This window comes from Hyla sarda, chromosome 2 (assembly GCF_029499605.1).
Source record: "Hyla sarda isolate aHylSar1 chromosome 2, aHylSar1.hap1, whole genome shotgun sequence".
Taxonomy (NCBI): domain Eukaryota; kingdom Metazoa; phylum Chordata; class Amphibia; order Anura; family Hylidae; genus Hyla; species Hyla sarda.
The window spans coordinates 373,971,029-373,992,341 of NC_079190.1; the positions used below are offsets into that span (position 1 = coordinate 373,971,029).

General features: G+C 40.4%; 1 protein-coding gene across 2 annotated transcripts in view; it reads right to left on the reverse strand.

The window, feature by feature from the left end:
* The window catches only part of WSCD1 (WSC domain containing 1), a 249,912-nt gene that overhangs the window by 162,013 nt on the left and 66,586 nt on the right, over positions 1-21,313 (reverse strand). Inside the window, exon 2 of one of the 2 annotated variants that reach the window (XM_056558435.1) lies at positions 6,484-7,178. The exons of the other annotated variant lie outside the window; for it this stretch is intronic. Within the exon in view, the coding sequence (XP_056414410.1) occupies positions 6,484-6,913 (430 nt within the window). The 5' untranslated portion in view covers positions 6,914-7,178. The remainder of the gene's footprint in view (positions 1-6,483; positions 7,179-21,313) is intronic. 2 annotated transcript variants of the gene reach the window in all.

Here is a 21,313-nt window from a genome sequence, read left to right on the forward strand (position 1 = left end):
TATCATACCATGTTCATATGTGTGATGAATGCCTCCAGACCTGTGTGCAGGTCTGAACAAAAACATCATTAAATATTTTTAGCAAATGGGCTTTTAAAACTATCTGGACTTGAGCATCCATTAACAGTATATACAGAACCCAGACCAAGCCACACTTATTCGTAGACACTCTTATGTTTCCAAATGGCACATTTTGTACAATGCCTGTTCTAGCAGGCTAGACACCAACTGCAGTAAATAGCACTCATGCTAATGTAAAACTGTACCTCTAATAAGGCATCTTATGGCTACTATTGATCGAGATGTCTCTGGCTGAGGTTTTAGCGTACTTCAACTACACCAGTGTTTCACTTAAAATCATATGAACACAGCAGACCCAAGTGCATGAGCCCTATCAGATAGGAAATGGAGTAAGTAAAATTCCAACTGTATGGTGCCCTTTGTTTAGCACTGTAATATAGAAGCATTCAGGCATTATACCTTTGTAGTATTATCCCCCAGTATATAAATATATCGCCTTGTGGAATCAAAGGCATAAAGATGGCCTTTTGATTTCCATGGGAGCTTTCCTAAGCTTTGTACAATTTTGAACTTGTAAGATGGTTAATATGGTTGGAAGACTAACTTTCAGGGCCATATTTGCAACTAAAGGGAAGTCCAATCTACCCCCAAAATATCACAAATATAAATAACAGACTATGATATTTATATAAAATTAAGAAAAACAAACTAGTAAAAAATAGCAAAAACCCTTTACACATTCGCATATTTATGGAGGTGTGGAGTATACTGTCCACCCTGGGTCACACTACCCTGGCGGGTGCCAAGTCTTGCTGCATCAGCTTTCCCTCTCTTTTGTCAGCTTTCCCTCTCTTCGAAGACAAAATGTATCATACTGCTGTCTCAGTGGGTGTGCCTGAGTGATATCCCCACCTCTGACAAGCCCATACAGCAACATCACCATCTCTTTGTCATATACAAATATTGATTGTGACATTTAGGGAGAGTGAGGTGTGTTCATAGCATGTCGCCTTGTGATGAATGATGCCACAGAAAGAGGAGCAGGTGAATTGCATACAGCAGGTGCGCAACCTCACTAATTGTGTCATAGTCTCTGATGAAATGAGATGTTTTGGGTGGGCAGGAGTGCTGTAAGAGGGGAGTTGGCAAGGAATGAAGAGCTGAAGAAAATCAATGCATTCTGGGAATTGTTGTACTGAACAACTGTTTAGCCAGGAAATACATCAAGGAAGTACACTTAAACTAAAACTCTCAAAACAAAAAGCAATATGATTCTGCAGATTACCTCTTTAATATTAACTTACAATATGGTGATAATTCTACATACAGAAGCTTGTACAGGAGCACACAGTCCACAAAAATGACCACCCGAGCATTAAAATTGGTAATAAATGATAATTTTATCATTGATCATCTTTGATCTCAATTATTATTAAGATTGTACAGAAACTAGCAAACCACAAGGAAAACCGGCAAGTAGGGGCTGTAAAAAAAAAAAACATCAGATCTATTTAAATGTACATAAATCTTGGAAAAAAGGAAAATTTGGAATTTCCTCAACAAAATCAAGCAAGAGACAGCAAGTATCACAGAATGAACGAATGCTTACAAAAATCATACAAGGCAACACATTCAATTCCCTTAGCAGAAAAGACAAAATTTATCTAACAATATACCCAGCAGAGCATTGAAACACCACTTTAACAAACTGAATATTGCATAAATGTCTTTTTAACAAATATATCAAATGGACCATAGCAGTGCTGCTTTAAAAAATAAATGGTGCTTAAATTGATATAAACTGATAACTGTTTTACAATCTGTCTTTCTATTACACCCAATGGTTCACATAAAACTGTTACTGGTTGTAGATATTGTGTATGAAAGAAAAACAGAATGTACTATGGACTAACCAGATTTCATTCAGTATACACAGGAACAAAACACAGAGCTCCACAGACAAAAAAATAGACTTCCAAAAATTTTAATATTCCAAAACACTTTTCTAAGCAAGATCTGAAAAAGGCAGAGATCAACTGTACAGTCATCTATACTAATACTATTGACTGGTGAATGATATTAATTATTCTGTGAAAGTATATAAGGCAACAAGTGAACTGGTTATGATGTTTTGGAAACAGGAAAAATGTGCAAGTATAAGGGTGTGAGAAATGTTGACAGGTTTTGATGGCTAAAAGGCCAATTCAGATCGTCTTATAAACCTGAATGAGTCTATGGGGGACATTTACTAATCTAGTCTATTGTGGGTATGCTTATAGACCAGCGTATGTGGTAGTCTCCTGTCTATTGTGCTCCTAATTTATCAAAGGTCTCACAGCCCTTGATAAATTCTGTGCTCAGACTTCAGGGTCTACAGCTTAAACTGCATTTAGACCTGCTCCAACATGGTCTGACATTTCAGCGTATTTTGGGCAGATGCGACTTGTCGCACAAAAGTCGCACTTGATAAATTCAGCACCAATGCATTTTCCAGTGCATTTCCGTCTAAAATAGACTTGCATGCATCATGTTCTAAAAATCCTCTACAGCAAAAGTCGCAGAAAAGTCGCACATATTTAGACTGTGACTTTCTGTGCGACAAATTTAGACCGGAAAAACCAGTCTAAATCGTTTGATAAATCTCCCCCTATCTCTTTATCTATAAATACACATTGGAAGAACATCAAAGCCAATTCTTCTTTATCTCTGAGACATTTGTGATACATTCAGCCCATTATCACTTCTAGGACAGCAGCAACCAAAGAAAGAAGGACAAGGCTCACTCACCATCAAGACTGTGTTCAAATCTTTATTCCATGTGCATCATGAACAGGACTTGGTGCGGTATTAGCAGCAGGGCATGAGGCATAGAGGACACAGTTCAAGGAGACGGTGCCGTTTCAAGAAGTATATGCATTTCTTCAGGCCCGGAAGTCACTAATACCGCACCAAGCTCTGTTCATGATGCACATGGAATAAAGATTTTAAGACAGTCCTGATGGTGAGTGATCCTCTTCTTTCTTTCTTTGGTTGCTATTGGAATTGTTACTGTTGGAGAGAGCACCACTGAATAGGACTATACTGGAGATCAGCTGACAGACACAGTCAGCTACTTAGCGATTAGAAGCCACAGTAGTGCCTGGTGTATCTCTTTCTTTCTACTGAACTTCTAGGACAGCCTAAATCCATGAGGGTATATAAACTTTTGTGACCCATGCTATTGATTCGACATAGAATTGTGGCAATGGACTATTACAATACACTTTTAGTTCTTCCTCTTGGTGCCATTCAAAATGTATATAATTATTTTAAACTGCACTGTCAGAAACTTTCCTTTCCTTGCTCCTCCTGAGCTTTGGGGTTCTGTGCGGAACTGTCGGGAGCATTCCTGGATTACTTGGCAACAGCCCTGCCGAGCATGGTGCTGCTCCTTTGAACAGGGGACAGGCAGGCCACCCAATCAGAGAGCAGGGACACTGGATTTATCAGGCTTAATTTAAAGAGGTGTGTGGCCACAGATGCCTGTGATGATGGTTTCTATCCATAACACTGTTTTGCCTGTTTTTTGTACTCATACCTGGAGTTGACCCTGCTAATGATCTGACTCTACCTTTTAAGCCCGATCCTGTCTCTCTTGGTTTAACCACTGCTTGTTGTTCTGATCCTTTGGGCTGTTTTTCAAATTTTCTCTATCCTTGTACTGATTTATGTATCCATGTGGTATTGACCTGGCTTGACTGACCCTCCTCTTTAATTCCCTATGCAGTTAGTGTGGGCTGCTGCTTAGGGTAGATCATCCAAGTAATGTACCCTACCTACCATGACATGCACATTATATATTGAATACAATAGAAGAAAATTATATTGCTTTACCACAAAATGGACAGAAAAGCATAATAGAAACCTTATTAAAAAAAAACAAAAAAAAAAACTTTGCTTAACACACATTTATAAGTTACTAACGGTTTTGTTGGATGACTATAATAAAATAACAAACAAATATAACATCTACTATGAGTAGATTGTTCACTTGTCGATGGATCTTAAACAGAACTGATGTTTTTTCCTTTACAGCTTATGCTTAGTGTTGCTGTGTGCAGGAGTCATAGAAATACTGTAGTGCTGAAGATAGGATGGACCTTGTCACGAATGTGGGTGGCATGGTATTCTAAACTAAAAAGAAGTAATTTACAAATCTGTTTAACTTTCTGGCACCAGTCGATTAAAAAAAAAATTCAACCGGAGTACAACTTTAACACTAAAAATATGGCTTGTGCACATAGTTGATCATGTACACAAACCATTAAATGTATATTATCACAAATAAGGACCCAAACAAGATTATACACTGCTCAAAAAAATAAAGGGAATACTTAAACAACACAATGTAACTCCAGGTCAATCACACTTCTGTGAAATCACACTGTCCACTCAGGAAGCAACACAGGTTGACAATCAATTTCACATGCTGTTGTGCAAATGGAATAAACAACAGGTGTAAATTATAGGAAATTAGTAAGACATCCCCAATAAAGGCGTGGTTCTGCAGATGGTGACCACAGACCACTTAACAGTTCCTATGCTTCCTGGCTGATGTTTTGGTCACTTTTTAATGCTGGCAGTGCTTTCACTCTAGTGGTAGCATGAGATGGAGTCTACAACCCACACAAGTTGCTCAGGTAGTGCAGCTAATCCAGGATGGCACATCAATGTGAGCTGTGGCAAGGTTTGTTGTGTCTGTGCATGGAGGCGCTACCAGGAGACAGGCCAGTACATCAGGAGACGTGGAGGAGGCCGTAGGAGGGCAACAACCCAGCAGCAGGACAGCTACCTTTCCCTTTGTGCAAGGAGGAGCAGGAGGAGCATTGCCAGAGCCCTGCAAAATGACCTCCAGCAGACTACAAATGTGCATGTGTCCACTCAAATGGTCAGAAACAGACTCCATGAGGGTGGTATGAGGGCCCGATGTCCTTAGGTGGAGGTTGTGCTTACAGCCCAAAACCATGCAGGTGCTCTTCTCAGATGAAAGCAGGTTCACAGTGAGCACATGTGGCAGACGTGACAGAGTCTGGAGACACCATGGAGAATGTTCTGCTGCCTGCAACATCCTCCAGCATGACTGATTTGGCAGTGGGTCAGTAATGGTGTGGGGTGGCATTTCTTTGGGGGCCGCACAGCCCTCCATGTGCTTGCCAGATGTAGCCTGACTGCCATTAGTTACTGAGATGAGATCCTCAGACCCCTTGTGAGACCATATGCTGGTGTGGTTGGCCCTGGGTTCCTCCTGATGCAAGGCAATGCTAGACCTCATGTGGCTGGAGTGTGTCAGCAGTTCCTGCAAGAGGAAGGCATTGTTGCTATGGACTGGCCTGACTGTTCCCAGACCTGAATCCGATTGAGCACATCTGGGACATCATGTCTCGCTCAATCCACCAACACCACATTGCACCACAGACTGTCCAGGAGTTGGCGGATGCTTTAGTCCAGGTCTGGGAGGACCTCCCTCAGGAGACCATCCGCCACCTCATCAGGAGCATGCTCAGGCATTGTAGGAAGGTCATTCGGGCACGTGGAGGCCACACACGCTACAGAGCCTCATTTTGACTTGTTTTAAGGACATTACATCAAAGTTGGATCAGCCTGTAGTGTGGCTTTCCACTTTGATTTTGAGTGTGACTCCATATCCAGATCTCCATGAGTTGATAAATTAGATTTCCATTGATCATTTTTGTGTGATTTTGTTGTCAGCACATTCAGCTATGTAAATACGAAAGTATTTTATACCATTAGTTCATTCCTTCAGATCTAGGATGTGTTATCTTAGTGTTCCCTTTATTTTCTTGAGCAGTGTATAACTCTTCAGCAGAGTAGTCAGCTTAGATTTCTAGATTGATCACATTGATTATCACCAATAAAAAAAAGTACAGCATCTGTATTGTTATTTTTAAAGTAGCAAAGAATTAAAGAAAGCAAGCAGTTGTGTATCCGGAAACAATACAGCTGAATTTGGAAAATAGCCACAAGACATTCTTACAGAATAAAAAAAGGCAAACTAGAAACTTGGAAGCAGACCAGTAAAATCCCATGGCAGGATGTTTATCTGACATCACATCATACATTTATCCTGTGCTTTCTTATCTTTCATGAATAAAGAAGAACATCTCATGCTCAGCTGATGGGGGTAAGGTGGAACAATCGATGGCTGGTCATGCAGGTTTAGTCATCTACTCTACAAGCCATGAAGAGAAGCTTCATAAATTATAAGAGATATATTTTACATTGTAGCAGTGGTAACTGAAGGATGACCGTGTTTAGGGGGTTTGAATAGGATAAGACAATTCGAGTTTCCACTTTCTACCACATCACTGGCCTTAGCTAATGCTCCTATACAGTGAGCATGCGTTACAGCATGCCTGACACAGTGGAAGAGAAAGGCTAATATACAATTAAAAATAGACTTACCTTTATTAACATTTGTTTGCTTCTGTAGTTTTGATATTACACCCTGACTAGGTTGTCGATCACTTACAAAGTTATGAAACCATCTTCTTCTCAACTGCCTTAACTCTGAGTTTCGTGAAATCAGCCAAAGCGGCTGGTCAAGTAAAGCATTTGTCTCTGGTTTCTCTTGAATATTTCTACCCACTAATCCTTGTGAATTCCAGTATGAAGACCGAAACATCCTTTGCTCCAAGTATCTATCAAGAGGCATCAAACCATCAATCGCAGAACCCTGTACATTAGATGTTCCTCGGTTGTTTTGCTGGATCACCAGGTAAGACCTTTGTAAAAGTAGCAGACTTCCAGCCATTAAGTAAGCAATGGTGAGAAAGAAGAGAAAAAACTGAGCCCGCCTTAGAAATTTCTGTAAACTAAAAAAAGGTTTGGCCATGCCCTCACTAAAAAACTAAAGTATAAAAAAATAAAATAAAAAAAAGGAAACAAAATGGGGGATACGGTCCCCCCCAATTGTTTCAAGTATAATGTTATTAAATAATATCCTTCAGAAAATGTAACTCATGTCCATTCAAAGTTCCTATTGAACATGACCACATTTTAGCTATGTAATGCACCGCCTTTGTAAATTCTCTTCAATGGTTTCAAAGGTCTGCTCCATATTCGTGGGTTCTTTAAATGCTGGAAGTATTCCACTGTATCTGAAACAAAAATGTTAAATTAAATTATTATTTTAAGTTTTCACTAATCTGTAGAACCAATACTTTATACTCATTGACATACAAGAGAAGGATATATATATATATATATATATATGTGTGTGTGTGTGTGTGTGTGTGTGTGTGTGTGAAGGGGTTGATTAACCCTATTACTCTGCCCTATTAAGCTTATGTTTGTCACATCAGGGTTTTCTGTAAGGGAACCATCTACATGAACCGGAGCAAACAGTAGCTATTTTAGAATTACTCCCTGTTTCTCTTTTAAAGAAAACCAGATTTTACCGTATATAACTGGTGGTAACATGTTATATATAGTAAAATAAGCTTATCCTGATGTCCTGATGTCCTAATCAGGTGCCCCCAATAGTGAGGACAAGTGGTTTTAAATATGTCCCGTGCCTTATGGTAATGAGGCCCAAGTAGTCATCGGGTTGTGTGACATCTTAAGGTAGTCATTGTGCTCTGGGCTGTAATCACTCCCACTAAGGCATGATTAACACCCAACGTCACCGCTCATCTCCTTCTTTTCACTGAAATCTCACACAGGCCCAGAAGCAGCGATATCCCTTGGCATAAAGTGTCTTCTGGGCTAGCAAGAGACTTCAGTAAGCAGAGAGAGCAGTATGTCGAAGTGAACAATCTCTGCGAAAATACAACCATTAGCGCCAAATAAACTTTACCTTCACTTCATTCTGTCATGAGACTCAAGATTCATATGGGCAGATTTGGCTTTTTGGATTATTTCGTTTTACTGCACTGGTACATGGAGCGTGACATAGCGCTGTCAAGGGAATCCACTACCTTTAGGATTGTGCTGCAGCCTAAGGACCCTACTGTGAAATACTACTAGAGGAGTTGTGGCTTTCCTATAACTCTCCAAGGTGAGTACCCCTATATAAGCCATATAGAGGTACTCATCTGATAGATTTTATAATGTTTATACAATATTACCCAATGGGGTCATTTTATGCCATGAATGGAACTAATTAGAAGTCTGTAATTTGTCATCTGAATCCCTTTTTGTAGTGTATGCTGTATTGTAATAATATTTTTCACACTTTAGTCACCAAATTGTGAGTGCCTGGGATTCATAAGAATACTACTTGGGACCATATAAGATAATTTTCAGGCACTGATATCTTTATTATATGGATCATATTTTTTATTTTGATTGGTCCTAAGCTTGCTTATCCTTGTTATATGTTTGGGCCTAATTCTAGTAACACTGTTTACCAACTCTACCTAAATACTTTTGTAAAAAAAAAAAGGACTGAAAATGTGGTACACTATTTATGGTACCTCTAAAGGACTTCTACTAACAGACTACTCTTCCATCCTATGTGGATGCATGTCGTTTTTCCTATGAATCCTTTTTAAGCTGCGTGAAGGTATTGTAATACAGTTTTTGACACTTTAATGTGAAAAATATTTAGTGTCCTTAAAGGGGTACTCCGCTGGAACATTATTATTATTTTTTTTAATCAACTGATGCCAGAAAGTTAAACAGATTTGTAAATTACTTATTTAAAACTCTTAATTCTTCCAGTACTTATCAGCTGCTGTATGCTCTAGAGGAATTGAGTAGTTTTTTCCAGTCGGAAAACAGTGCTCTCTGCTGACACCTCTGTCCATGTCAGGAACTTTCCAGAGCAGGATAGGTTTGCTATGGGAATTTGTTCCTACTCTAGACAGTTCCTGACATAGACAGAGGTCTCAGCAGAGAGCACTGTGTTCAGAAAGAAAGGAAATTCAAAAGGAAAATAACTTCCTGTGGAGCATACAGCAGCTGATAAGTACTGGAAGGATTAAGATTTTTAAATATAAGTAATTTACACATCTGTTTAACTTTCTGGCACCAGTTGATTTAAAAAGATGTTTTCCAATGGAGTACCCCTTTAAATTAGTCAAAAACCTACTGTACATCTATTATATGATTAGCGCAGCTCAACACAAATTATATGTTTATGTAAATTGTTTCATATTTTGTAGAAGAGCATGTAAAATGTTGTCTTATCCCATACAATGAGAGGCAACTCTTTCTTAAAAATGACTGCTAGTAGCATGTGAGGAGCTGATTAAATAATAATGATCTCTTTACATGACTGAACGAAAAAGTGTAGGTCACACCTGTTTTTATGTAAATGATAGAAATATGTGAAAAAGAAAAGAAAACTTAGAACATTAAAAGTATAAAAGAATGTCTAAATAGATTAATGCATTTTCAGATCTTCTTGAAAAAGGTTACAGCCTATTCTTTCAGCTTTTTCTGTGCCAGAGACAGTAACATAAATATTATTTTACTTATAATATTTTACAAAACCTGTATTAGAGAATAAAAGGCTGGTTAGCAATGTTACAATTTACTTTACACTGTTTAAAGATGGTCTTTTGTTTCACTAAATCTTTAATTCAAGAAGGATTCCAGAAGCGATAAAAATGTTTTTAGAAAGGCAATAATAGAGCTCGTTCGGCACTGCGGTGACTCCGGAGACCTAATACTTGGGCTGGGGTGGTTCTTGCAATTAGGTGGTGGCGGTGCTCTGGCTAGAAACAGTATGCAATAGTAGATGTGTTCACTAGAAGAAAGGAAAAGCTGGCAACTCACCAATGTCCATCTTCAAGCTTTTATTCCATCCTATATACTCACATATGTCAAGGGGGAGAGGGGAAAAGAAGGGGGGGGGGCAAAGGCAACAAGCTCCGTTTTGCACTTAGCAAGTGCTTCCTCTGGCCATGGCCGGAGGAAGCACTTGCTAAGTGCGAAACGGAGCTCCTTGCCTTTGTTGCTTGTTGCCTTTGTACCCCCCCGCATTCCCTGTTTTAACACAATGTGGAAATATTGCACACAAGCTCGCCTTTGCGTGTGTAAAAAAATTTTTACCAAAATTTTTTAGTTTGAGCAAAGATTTTGTGAATTTTGCTGCTATGCACTGGTGCAGGGTATGATAAATACCACCCCCCAAGCCTCTTTTTACCCATGATTAAAGGAAAACGGTCATCCTGTTCACCCACACTAAACTCAATACACTGGGTTACAGTGTGGGTGAGCAGGAGACCAATGAGGGGTCAATGAGTTAAATATGTACCTGTAGTTTGGAGCCGTGTCCCTCCCAAGATCCTCTTCTATCCCCACTGCATTGTACACAGGAGGCGGGCCCGCCATGTGAATTTGAATATTCATCAGCGCTGGTCACGTGAGCGATTGTGCCTACTCAGCCCTCACGTGACCAATGCCAATGTATATTCAAATTCACCCGGCGGGCCCGCCTCCTCTGCGCAATTCAGCAGATATAGAAGAGGATCTTTGGAGGGACACAGCTCCGGACTACAGGCATGTATTTAACTCATTGACCCCTCATCAGTCTCCTATTCACCCACACTGTAACCCAATGTATTGGGTTTATTGTGGGTGAACAGGATGACCGTTTTCCTTTGATCATTATAAATGTATTAAAAGAAGCTTGGCTACTGGGGGTTTTATTTTATTTTTTTCAATCACGTAATTGAAATCTCTATTTCTATTCTGTAAGGGAAAAAGGCAAAAAAAAACACAGCTGTAAACATTGACGTTTTAAAAGAGAGGAAAAGTTCGATTAATCAGCTGTGGATGTGTACGCATCTGTCTTCATCAGTAAATCTAAAGCTTATTTTAAATGATTTGGACTGGGTAATGTTTTCTTTTCAAGTTTGCTTTGCCGAGACTGTTAGCATATCTGTTCCTCACAGGGATAAAATTGTCCAAGCAAAAAAGAGCTCTTTGTGCTTGAGGGAACCTTTCACCTCTTGTTGCAAATAAAAGACGGCATCATGCCCGGGGTGACTGGGTCCCCTCCCTACGTCCAACTCAATACCCTTTCTGTGAAACTGTGAAAGCGTAGAGGGAGATTTTTCAACATAAATGCAGTGGAGAAAATGGCTCCAGCTTTTGTATAGCTCATAGAGGGCTCCTGTGTCTGTAGGCTGCAAAGAGGCTATTCATTTCATCCAGAACAAGAGAACCACAGATAACGAAAGGCTGCTTTTTCGGGCTTTAAAGCAAGGTGTATTTGTTCATGTCAGTGATAGGATTTTTAATGTGGCATATCTCCAACCTCTCACAGCTGAAACTTAAAAAAAAAAAAATGTATTGTGAACTGGAGAAATGTAGCATTGCCTACATGGGATGACATGTATTAAAATTAATAGTCAAATGATGGATGTAGTTATCATCTCAATTACCAGCAATGTTTAGACTCTGCTACTTAGACTCTTGTCTTTCTTAGCTTTGGCTTTTTTAGCTTGTTGCTTCATGGTTTCGATGCCTATTGATCACTGACAATCGAAGGGCAGTTGCCCATGACTTTAAAGGGGTACTCCGGCGCTAAGACATCTTATCCCCTATCCAAAGGATAGGGGATAAGATCCATGATCACGGGGTCTCGCCGCTGGGGCCCCCGTGATCTTTCACGCAGCACCCGGTTATCATCAGTCCCTGGAGCATATTCGTTCCGGGTCTGATGACTGCCGATAGCTGTCACGCCCTCTCACATAGGCTTGCATTGAGGGGGCAGAGGGTGACGTCACACGGGGCGGAGCCGTGATGTTACAATACTTTGGCCCGGTCATCGGCAGTCATCAGACCCGGAGTGAACATGCTCCGGGGGCTGATGGTAACGGGATGCTGTGTGAAAGATCACTGGGATCCACACCAGCGAGACCCCTGCGATCAGGTATCTTATCCCCTATCCTTTGGATAGGGGATAAGATGTCTTAGTGCCGGAATACCCCTTTAAGAGAAGCTGGGTAAAAGCATTAAGACAATGGCCCAAAGGTCACAAATTTTTCTATCTGATCTGAGGATGTCTACTAAATGTGCTTAAAGGGTAGTCCCCTGTTAGACATCTTATGGCCTATCCAAAGGATAGGGGATAAGATGTCTGATTGCGGGGGGCCCACCGCTGGGGACCCCCCACGATCCCCCCTGCAGCAGCCCGGAGCTAAGTTTTTTCTGATGCTGATAACGGGTGGTGCAGGGGACGGGGCATCGTGACGTCACAGCCCCGCTCCCTTGTGACATCACATCTGTCCCCCTCAATGCAAGTCTATGGAAGGGGCATCATGCCCCCTCCCATAGACTTGTATTGAGGGGACTTGTATTGACGTCACAATACCCTATCCCCTGCACCGCCCATCATCAGCCTGAGAGGAAACTTAGCTCTGGGCTGCTGAGGTATCGGGCTGCTGCAGGGGGGATCGTGGGGGTCCCCAGCGGCAGGCCCCCCGTGATCAGACATCTTATCCTCTATACTTTGGATAGGGGATAAGATGTCTAACAGTGGACTACCCCTTTAAAGGTTTGTAAGGTTTGTAAATGACTTATATTTAAAAATCTTAATCCTTTTCCAGTCCTTATCAGCTGCTGTATACTACAGAAGAAGTTCTTTTCTTTTTTAATTTATTTTCTGTCTGACCACAGTTCTCTCTGCTGACACCTCTGTTCATGTCAGGAACGGTCCAGAGCAGGAGAGGTTTGCTATGGGGATTTGATTTGCTCCTACCCTGATATGGACAGAGAAGTCAGCTGAGAGCACTGTGGTCAGACTGAAAAGAAATTCAAAAAAGAAAAGTACTTCTTCTTTATAACATTTTATTCCAAATAAAATTGATAACAAATATATTAAAAGCTTTAGATATGCAAATGTTATATAAAAAAAAAGTACAGATCACGGTGCAAAAAATTAGTCCTCATACCGCCGCTTATACGGAAAAAATAAAAAGTTATAGGTCAGCAAAATAGAGGCATTTTAAACGCGCTAATTTGGTTAAAAAGTTTGCGATTTTTATTAAGCGGTACAATAATAGAAAAGTATGTAATCATGGGTATCATTTTAATTGTATTGACCCACAGAATAAAGAAAACATGTCTATTTTATCGTAAAGTGTACAGCATGAAAACAAAACCTTTCAAAATTTGCTAAATCTTATCAATTTCCCACACAAATAGTATTTTTTTGGTTGCGCCATAAATTTTATGGTAAAATGACTGATGTCATTAAAAAGGATAACTGGTCGCACAAAAAACAAGCCCTCATACTAGTCTGTGGATGAAAATATAAAAGAGTTATGATTTTTAGAAGGCGAGGAGGAAAAAACGAAAACGTAAAAATTTAATTGTCTGAGTCCTTAAAGGGGTATTCCAAGAAAAAACTTTTTTATTTATATATCAACTTAATCCTTTCAGTACTTATGAGCTTCTGAAGTTAAGGTTGTTCTTTTCTGTCTAAGTCCTCTCTGATGACACCTATCTTGTGAAACGCCCAGTTTAGAAGCAAATCCCCATAGCAAACCTCTTCTAAACTGGGCGTTTCCCGAGACAGGTGTCATCAGAGAGGACAGAAGACAGAAAAGAGCAACCTTAACTTCAGAAGCTCATAAGTACTGAAAGGATTAAGATTTTTTAATAGAAGTAATTTACAAATCTGTTTAACATTCTGGAGCCAGTTGATATAAATAAAAAAGTTTTTTCCTGGAATACCCCTTTAAGGCCCAAACGGGCTGAGTCCTTAAGGGGTTAAAATATTATTATTAAATTACGATATGTTGCAACTAGGTTATCTCAAATTAAATGGTGTATGAGCTTAGGGGAAAAAATACATATTACACGGTTTCTCCATTGACTCTTTCCTGATGCACCACAGACTGTAACGCTTTATATGCGCCGGCAACCCTTGACACTAGAGACTGCTGGTTGAGCATCATGAGTGATTTAGTTCAGCAACAGCTGAAGCTCTAAATATTACTGCTTCCACTCTAGAGTAAAGGATAAACTTTGAACATCAATGATGATAACATTTTTTCTAAGTCATTGCTCATAACTAGGGTAGCGAAGCCAGCAGGAGATCTTAGGAGATTTGATTTACACTCCTTAAACTCATTGTAGTTGACAGAAACAAGCCACATTTCTGATGGGCCACAAGGAACAAGAAAATAACATTTGGCAGCTGCATCAGTGAGCTGAGCCTAGAAAGAGGGAGAAGTTTCTTTTCTTCTTGGTTGAGACAGTAGTTGCGAAACCTTCGGCTATTACATTAATGTTACTTTCTGAGGCTTAAGAGATAAATGAAAAGAAAGGGACAGCAAGACTTTGACTGGCAGAGCATTTTCCTTACACTTACTCTACACCTCCTGATAAGCTTCTTTCCACAATGTCTCATTCGGAAGTGCCCGTTGTGATGTAATAATCATGGCCTTTCATCAGTAAGGATGTGAAGGTTCTACAGACTCTACAGTCACTGCCAAATGTTACATGGCTAAATGGCTATTTAGAAACAATTTAGGCAACATTTAGAGATTTCTAATCTAGGTTGAAGATGTAAAGAAAAAAATATATATAAAATAAATTACATGGTATTTGGCTACAACAAGGATTGAGCTTAGAACAGATGGTGTGTTTTATGTCATTAAGTCAACTGTATTTACAGGGTTTTTTGGACTGAAATATTGAAGTCCTGATGGGGGAATCACCCCTGGCACCCCTGCCAGCCATTTTAATGCAGTAGCAGCAGCGCTCCAGCAGGCACCATGTCTTCTTTGTAGTTAACCCATGCATAGTGCTGTGATGTCCCAGTACAGGACATGGTCCTGTGCTACCCTTAGGCCCTGTCAGGTTGAGACCCTCAGTGACCTGGGGGCTCCCCTGCATGGTCTCCCTCTGTTGTTCCATAATGTTGTGTACATCATTTTAATGCCTAGACTTTATCTTTATGTGTAGGTAGTACAAAGGACCAGTGGAAGGTCTCAAGGACCTGTGTAAGTCTGTCACATGTTATGTTATGCAGTCACATGATTTGTTGTCACATGTTCTCCCAGAGAGCACCAGCTTAACCTATGACTCCCAGCTTGACCAATGGGCTTTAGTCCAGCTCCCCAATATATAAAGGGGCGGCCATTACAATTCTGTCTCTTTGCTACCAGCTCTGCTGCTGCAACCATCAAGTCTTTGCTGAGCACAGCAACCACCAGAGATCTCAGTGCAAGTGATCAGCATCTGGAAGACCCCAAAAGTTACAGTCATTCCAGTAAGTCACAAGTCAATGTCTGCTGTTACTGAAACTAGTCAAGTCCTGCATATAGTCAAGTCAAGTCCAGGCTCAAATCAAGTTAGTTACAAGTATATTGGTCCAGCAAGCTGCAAGGTCCTTCTGGGTCCTGGCCACCTCTCTGGGAAATCTGGCTTTAGCTGTGAAGATAATTCCAACTGTCTCATACTTAGTAAAGCCTCCATTTGACCATAACTGGTTGTGGACTCTTATTTCACTACCAGCAACTGTGATAGCGGAGAAATCGGGCATGTGGTGTTTCGGAACCCTAAAACCACACTGGCATCATGAACACTAGGGGTTAACAACATCTTGCCCCCGGGGTTAATACCATCTGATTCTGCCACTCACACCACTACACCCGTGGTCCTGCCATACACCCGTGGGTCACCACAGTGCCATATTCTTGTCAATGGCTATGACTGGTATTCTGCTTAGTCCTAATTACTTAAATAGACATGAGCTATGGTGAGCTGCTGTACTAGGCACAGTCACAACCAACTGTGCCTAAGTAATCAATGAAGGGGATCAGAACCTTACCAATCAGATATTGATGGCTTATATTGGGAATATGCTATTAATAACACAATCCCTGTAAATATGTTAAAATCTGGTAAAACTGTTTGAATATTGCTGCATGTTAGGTTCTTAAATAAAACCAGCTTATAGCTCAGAGTTGTCAGGGTGCCAAGCTACCTTCATTTTACTTCTCTGAAGCTGTATTTGTTTCTTGGCCAATCTAAAATGATTCCATAGTATCCAGAGCCATGTTTAATAGATCTACTTGTTATCTACAACTAGAGAGGAATTAATTAATTCAGCATAAATAGGATTTGGTGTGAACTTCATGTAGAATTTGTAATTTTTAGAAGCTAAACATTTTGTGATTCATTTTAGATTTGTCCCCCTCCCCCCATGTTTCTGATCAATGAGCAGCCTGAAGGTAGGCCTCAATGCTTCCATTCACTGGGCCAGACATTCTACACACAATATACTGTACAACAGGGCTCTCAAACATTTTGCACTTGGGCCTCACCACCCAATCTATGTTGATGCTGTGGCCTTACCAACACACACATAGTACCTATTACTCCAAACAGCTCCAACCAAATACAACCACAGAGTAAACATAACATTCTCTAACAATACCAAACTAACACTTCAATGTATAGCTAAATACCTCTTCACCAGTGACAAACCAGCACCACATTGCAGCAATAAATACCTCTTTACCAGCGAAAAACCAACACCACAGTGCAATAATAAATACTTCTCCACCAGTGTTGAACCAACACCACAGTACAGCAATAAATACTTTACCAGCAACAAACCAACACCACAGTACAGCAATAAATACTTTACCAGCAACAAACCAACACCACAGTGCAGCAATAAATACTTTACCAGCAACAAACCAACACCACAGTACAGCAATAAATACTTTACCAACAACAAACCAACACCACAGTGCAGCAATAAATATGTCTCCATCAGTGACATACCAACACTGATGAGAAACCAATACCCCAGTGCAGCAGTACTGTTGTCAATCCTGCCTCTGTAACAAACTTAACATTTTTGTTACCCCTTCTTACCCTGACTTGCTTTTCTTATCTTCCTTTTCCTATAGCAAAATCAGTCTCCCACATTCTCTTTAAAATCACTTTCCTATTTCCAGACCCAATATCTGTCTTAACCTTTACTTTACCAATAGCGCAAAATTGTGTGTATACCACTGTCTAAGAGCCATGAAAGCCTTGTATGAACACTGATAAGTCACCAATGAATTTATATAAGTACTTCTAAGATAAAGGTAAAGTTAAATGGAATCTGTCATCTGTGTCACCCGCACTAACCTGTTTGTACAGGCTGGTAGTGCGGGTGACACCGATGATAATGATATGTATCTATTCTCGATCTATGGCCCTGTTTGCCTGTTATCCTCCTAATTCGGACAGCAGGCTTGTTGCTCCAGGAGCATCACTGGTGCACCAAGCCTGCTGCTCAAATAAGTAAGATAAAGGGGCGAATGGGGTCACAGATCGAGGATAGGTAAGTATGATTATCACCAGTGTCACCTGCATTAGAAGCCTGTAATTACAGGTTAGTTCGGATGACACTGGTGACAGATTTCCTTTCATTTCAAAGTTGCATTAACATGTATGCCTATGAAGAAATGGATGATACCCTGATGCAACTAACAAATTAAATAAAAACCTACTGCACTAGAAAATTATTTATGCTTTTTAAAATGAATGCCCTAAAATTATACATTTATTTTTGGAGGCAAATGCCTTACAATGTTTATATGTACATTGAGGAATTGAAAGAAGCAATGGCTTTTTCCAAGTGGAACAACATTTTTTATTTAGATGCCTGTCAATATAAGGGGTATCAATAAAAGCAGTGGATTTTTAAGCTCAGTGTTAACAACAGGATTAGCATTCTAGGAAGGGCTGTTTAAGCTATGTGCATAGGGTTTTTATAGTTGCTTTGATATGTGGCTGTTGGTTTTTTCGCAGGTTCTGCTGAACCAAACTACTCAAAGTTCAAGTTCTAGATGAATCAAACTTTTAGCTAATGTCTGACAGAACTCTGGTTGGTTCTACGGGTTCGGTTCGCTCATCTTTAGTAGTGAGTAGCCCCCAATTTGGGAAATCCTCACATGCATACATGTGGAAGAGGTCATGCAGAGGCTGGAGGTAGAGGCTCAGAAGCTCCCACCTCTGCTCCATTTTAATAGTTCCCCTGAACTCTCAACAATGAACTGTACTGCCACCTACCTAGGTGAAGGTCCTTCACCCATTCTAAACCTGGAGACTGGACTCATAATAAACGGCTGCTATTATCAGTGCAGAGACCCTGTGCCTCACCTGACAATTTAATGTGCCTCAGAGTTTAGGCACTGCTGTACAGAAGTAAGGACTCCTGCCTTTGACAGGAGTCCCTGTTCCTATACATACTTTAAGTGGACAATTGGGACACTCCCAAATCCAAAGAAAGGATCTAAATCTGAAACAAATCTGCATCAGGTTTACCAAATGAGTCCCCAAACTAAATCTCAGAAGGTTTACTTATCTCTATCTTCAGTCTTTCAAGTGGCACCAGTATTTTAACACACAAATTCTTCTAAAATCTGCTTAAATGGCTACATTTGTCATTACATGAGGATTCTCTAGCAAGTGAACAGATTAGGTGATTGAGAACATTTTAGCTTGTTGAGTAATAAAGGTTTGCAGATTTGATTTTCTGCAGTATTACAAAATGATTTCCTTTACAGGAGCTTATAAAATGACACAATCTGTAAATAAAGCTGCCTAAAAGATGTGCGTGGTCTAAAAACATTCCAGGACAAGAAGAGTATTAATAGTAATATTGTTGCCTTTAGATTTATATGGATTCTCACAACTTTGTGACACTGTTAGTAAGTGAAAGATTAAAACAGATAAAAAAAAAAAAAGAATAAAACTCTATTTCTTTGCGATTGTTCTTCTTTCTTTTTCTTTGCTCCTCAATAAAATGGGCATGCACATTAAACCCAGCAGACTACTCATGTTAATTGGGTATTCTGGTATTTTTTTTTTTTTTTTTTTTTTTTATATGTGGGGGGCTAATTTAAATGAAAACTGTAGTGCAAAATAACTTATTCCCTATCCGAAGGATAAGGGATAAGTTAAAGATCGCAAGGGGTCCGTGGCAGTATGCTGGAAGGGGGCATTTTGTCCCGCATGATGCAGCAGCCGACACGCCCACTTCATGTATCTCATATAGATACATGGAGGGGGCATGTCTGCCATGGCTTCCTGCTTGGGATGACACGGCAGACTGCCATGGCCCTGTACAGGAGATCATGTGGGGCCCCAGCGGTCAGACCCCTCGCGCTTTATAACTTATCCCCTATCCTTTGCATAGGGGATAAAATTATATTGCAATACAGTTCTCCTTTAAAATAAAAAAAATACCTATATTAAGCTACCCGGTCCTTGTTGATCTGCCTCGGTCTCCGTTGGTCCCCCGGTCTCCTGGCAGGCCAGCCGAGATGGGACACCGCTGCAGCCAGTGATTTGCTGACTCGGCAGGTCCTACACTGAGCACTCGTCTTGAAAGAAGACAGGAGATTGGGGGACTGGATGGAACTGAACAGGAGCTGCAGGAGAATAGAGGGGACAGTGGGGTAGGTAAGTATAGTTTTTTTTCTATTTTAACTCAGCCCCAGCAACATGCTGGAATACCCCTTGATGGGGGGTATTTTATATTTAGGACATATCTATAAAATGTCTATAGCTAGCTTTACTAGAGGAAAGAGTACAATGCCAATGCCAACCTGTGACCATGTTCATGCTGCCTACTCCATAAGTTATCTGGGCAGTCTCTGGAGCCTTCTCCCAGCACCATCAGCCTTTTTTGATAGATCTCTACCTGTTTTGGTATAGGGTGAGATCTATCACTCAAGGCAGGCAGGGCAAGCAAAAGCTACCGGGGATCCCCTCAATGTATTGTCGTTCAGGTGGCATAAAAGTGATGAAAAACTTTCTTTAAAGGGCTTATTTTCTGTTGCCTATATGGCACCAACATATTCTCCAGCTCTGTCCAGATTATCACTATTTACCTCAGTCTTCCCCCCCGATGGGGCTTACAATCTTATTTCCTCACAAAAACATCTCATTGTTTATCTATCCTGCCATTACATGACTATGAAGAAATAGAATAGCTAAGCTATTAATGCTGAGTACTGATTAAATCATATGGCAGATAAACCAGATACTTTGTATTCTTCTTTCCCATTTTCCCATTCAGATTGATGATTAATAAGCTGCAAGGTTAGCAGATATATCACTGGCGTCTGTCATACATCCTCTCATCTACAAGAATCTCTCCTTCAGATATTTTGCAGGCACCTGGATCATTATCAGATTTTAACTTTCTAAATAATATCTCCAGAAATGTGTCCAGCCTCACATCGCTGCACTGTGCTTAATCCTCCCTCTATACATAGCTTGTGGGGTCTATTCATCAAAGTCATGAACACATGAGAGGACATTTGCATAATCATTTCATTCCATTCGCATCCAGGGGTTCTTTTCTTTTTTTTTTACTTTGGGGTATACTGAAATAATGTGAATATACAGCAACAGGATAAAAGTCTCCTGGAAGTACATGTCCTAATCTAGATAGCTAGATAGATAGATAGATAGCAAACAAATAGGCAACAGCACTCCCATAAGGTGCAAAAAAACAGTCCTTTATTCACATAAACGTGGAGGTGACGACGTTTCGGCTGACTCACTCAGCCATTATCAAGCAAGCTTGATAATGGCTGAGTGAGTCAGCCGAAACTTCGCCACCTCCACGTTTATGTGAATAAAGGACCGTTTTTTTGCACCTTATGGGAGTGCTGTTGCCTATTTGTTTGCTATCAGAAAGGATCTGCTACCAGGATCTTATGCAACTATCTGCACCCCACCACCTATCTCATTGATATATCTGGGACTCTGTAGATAGATAGATAGATAGATAGATAGATAGATAGATTATAGAGATGATAGATACAGAAGCCATATTATATAAAGATAGATATTTCGATGAAACTTAGCACACATTTTACTTAAAGGGGTACTCCGGCGCTTAGACATCTCATCCCCTACCCATAGGCTTGCATTGAGGGACGGAGCATGACGTCACACGGGGGCAGAGGCATGACGTCACATGCCGCCTACCCCGTGGTCGCGGGTAAACAGACTCGGAGCAAACATGCTCCGGAACTGATTTTAACTGGGGTGCAAGATCACGGAGGTCCCCAGTGGCGGGACCCCTGCGATCAAGGATAAGATGTCTAAGCACCGGAGTACCCCTTTAAATGTCAACAAAAAATACAGTAGAATTTAATCAACCCTAACCCACTCCTTTATGCAAGGTTGGGATAGAGTTGGGATATGAGAACAGGATATGAGGTTGTGATATAAAATGCCATTTTACCAAAAGCAAGAGGTTGAAGCTTTAGGACAGTAGTCTCTATATTGTGAACCTCCTGCTATCACA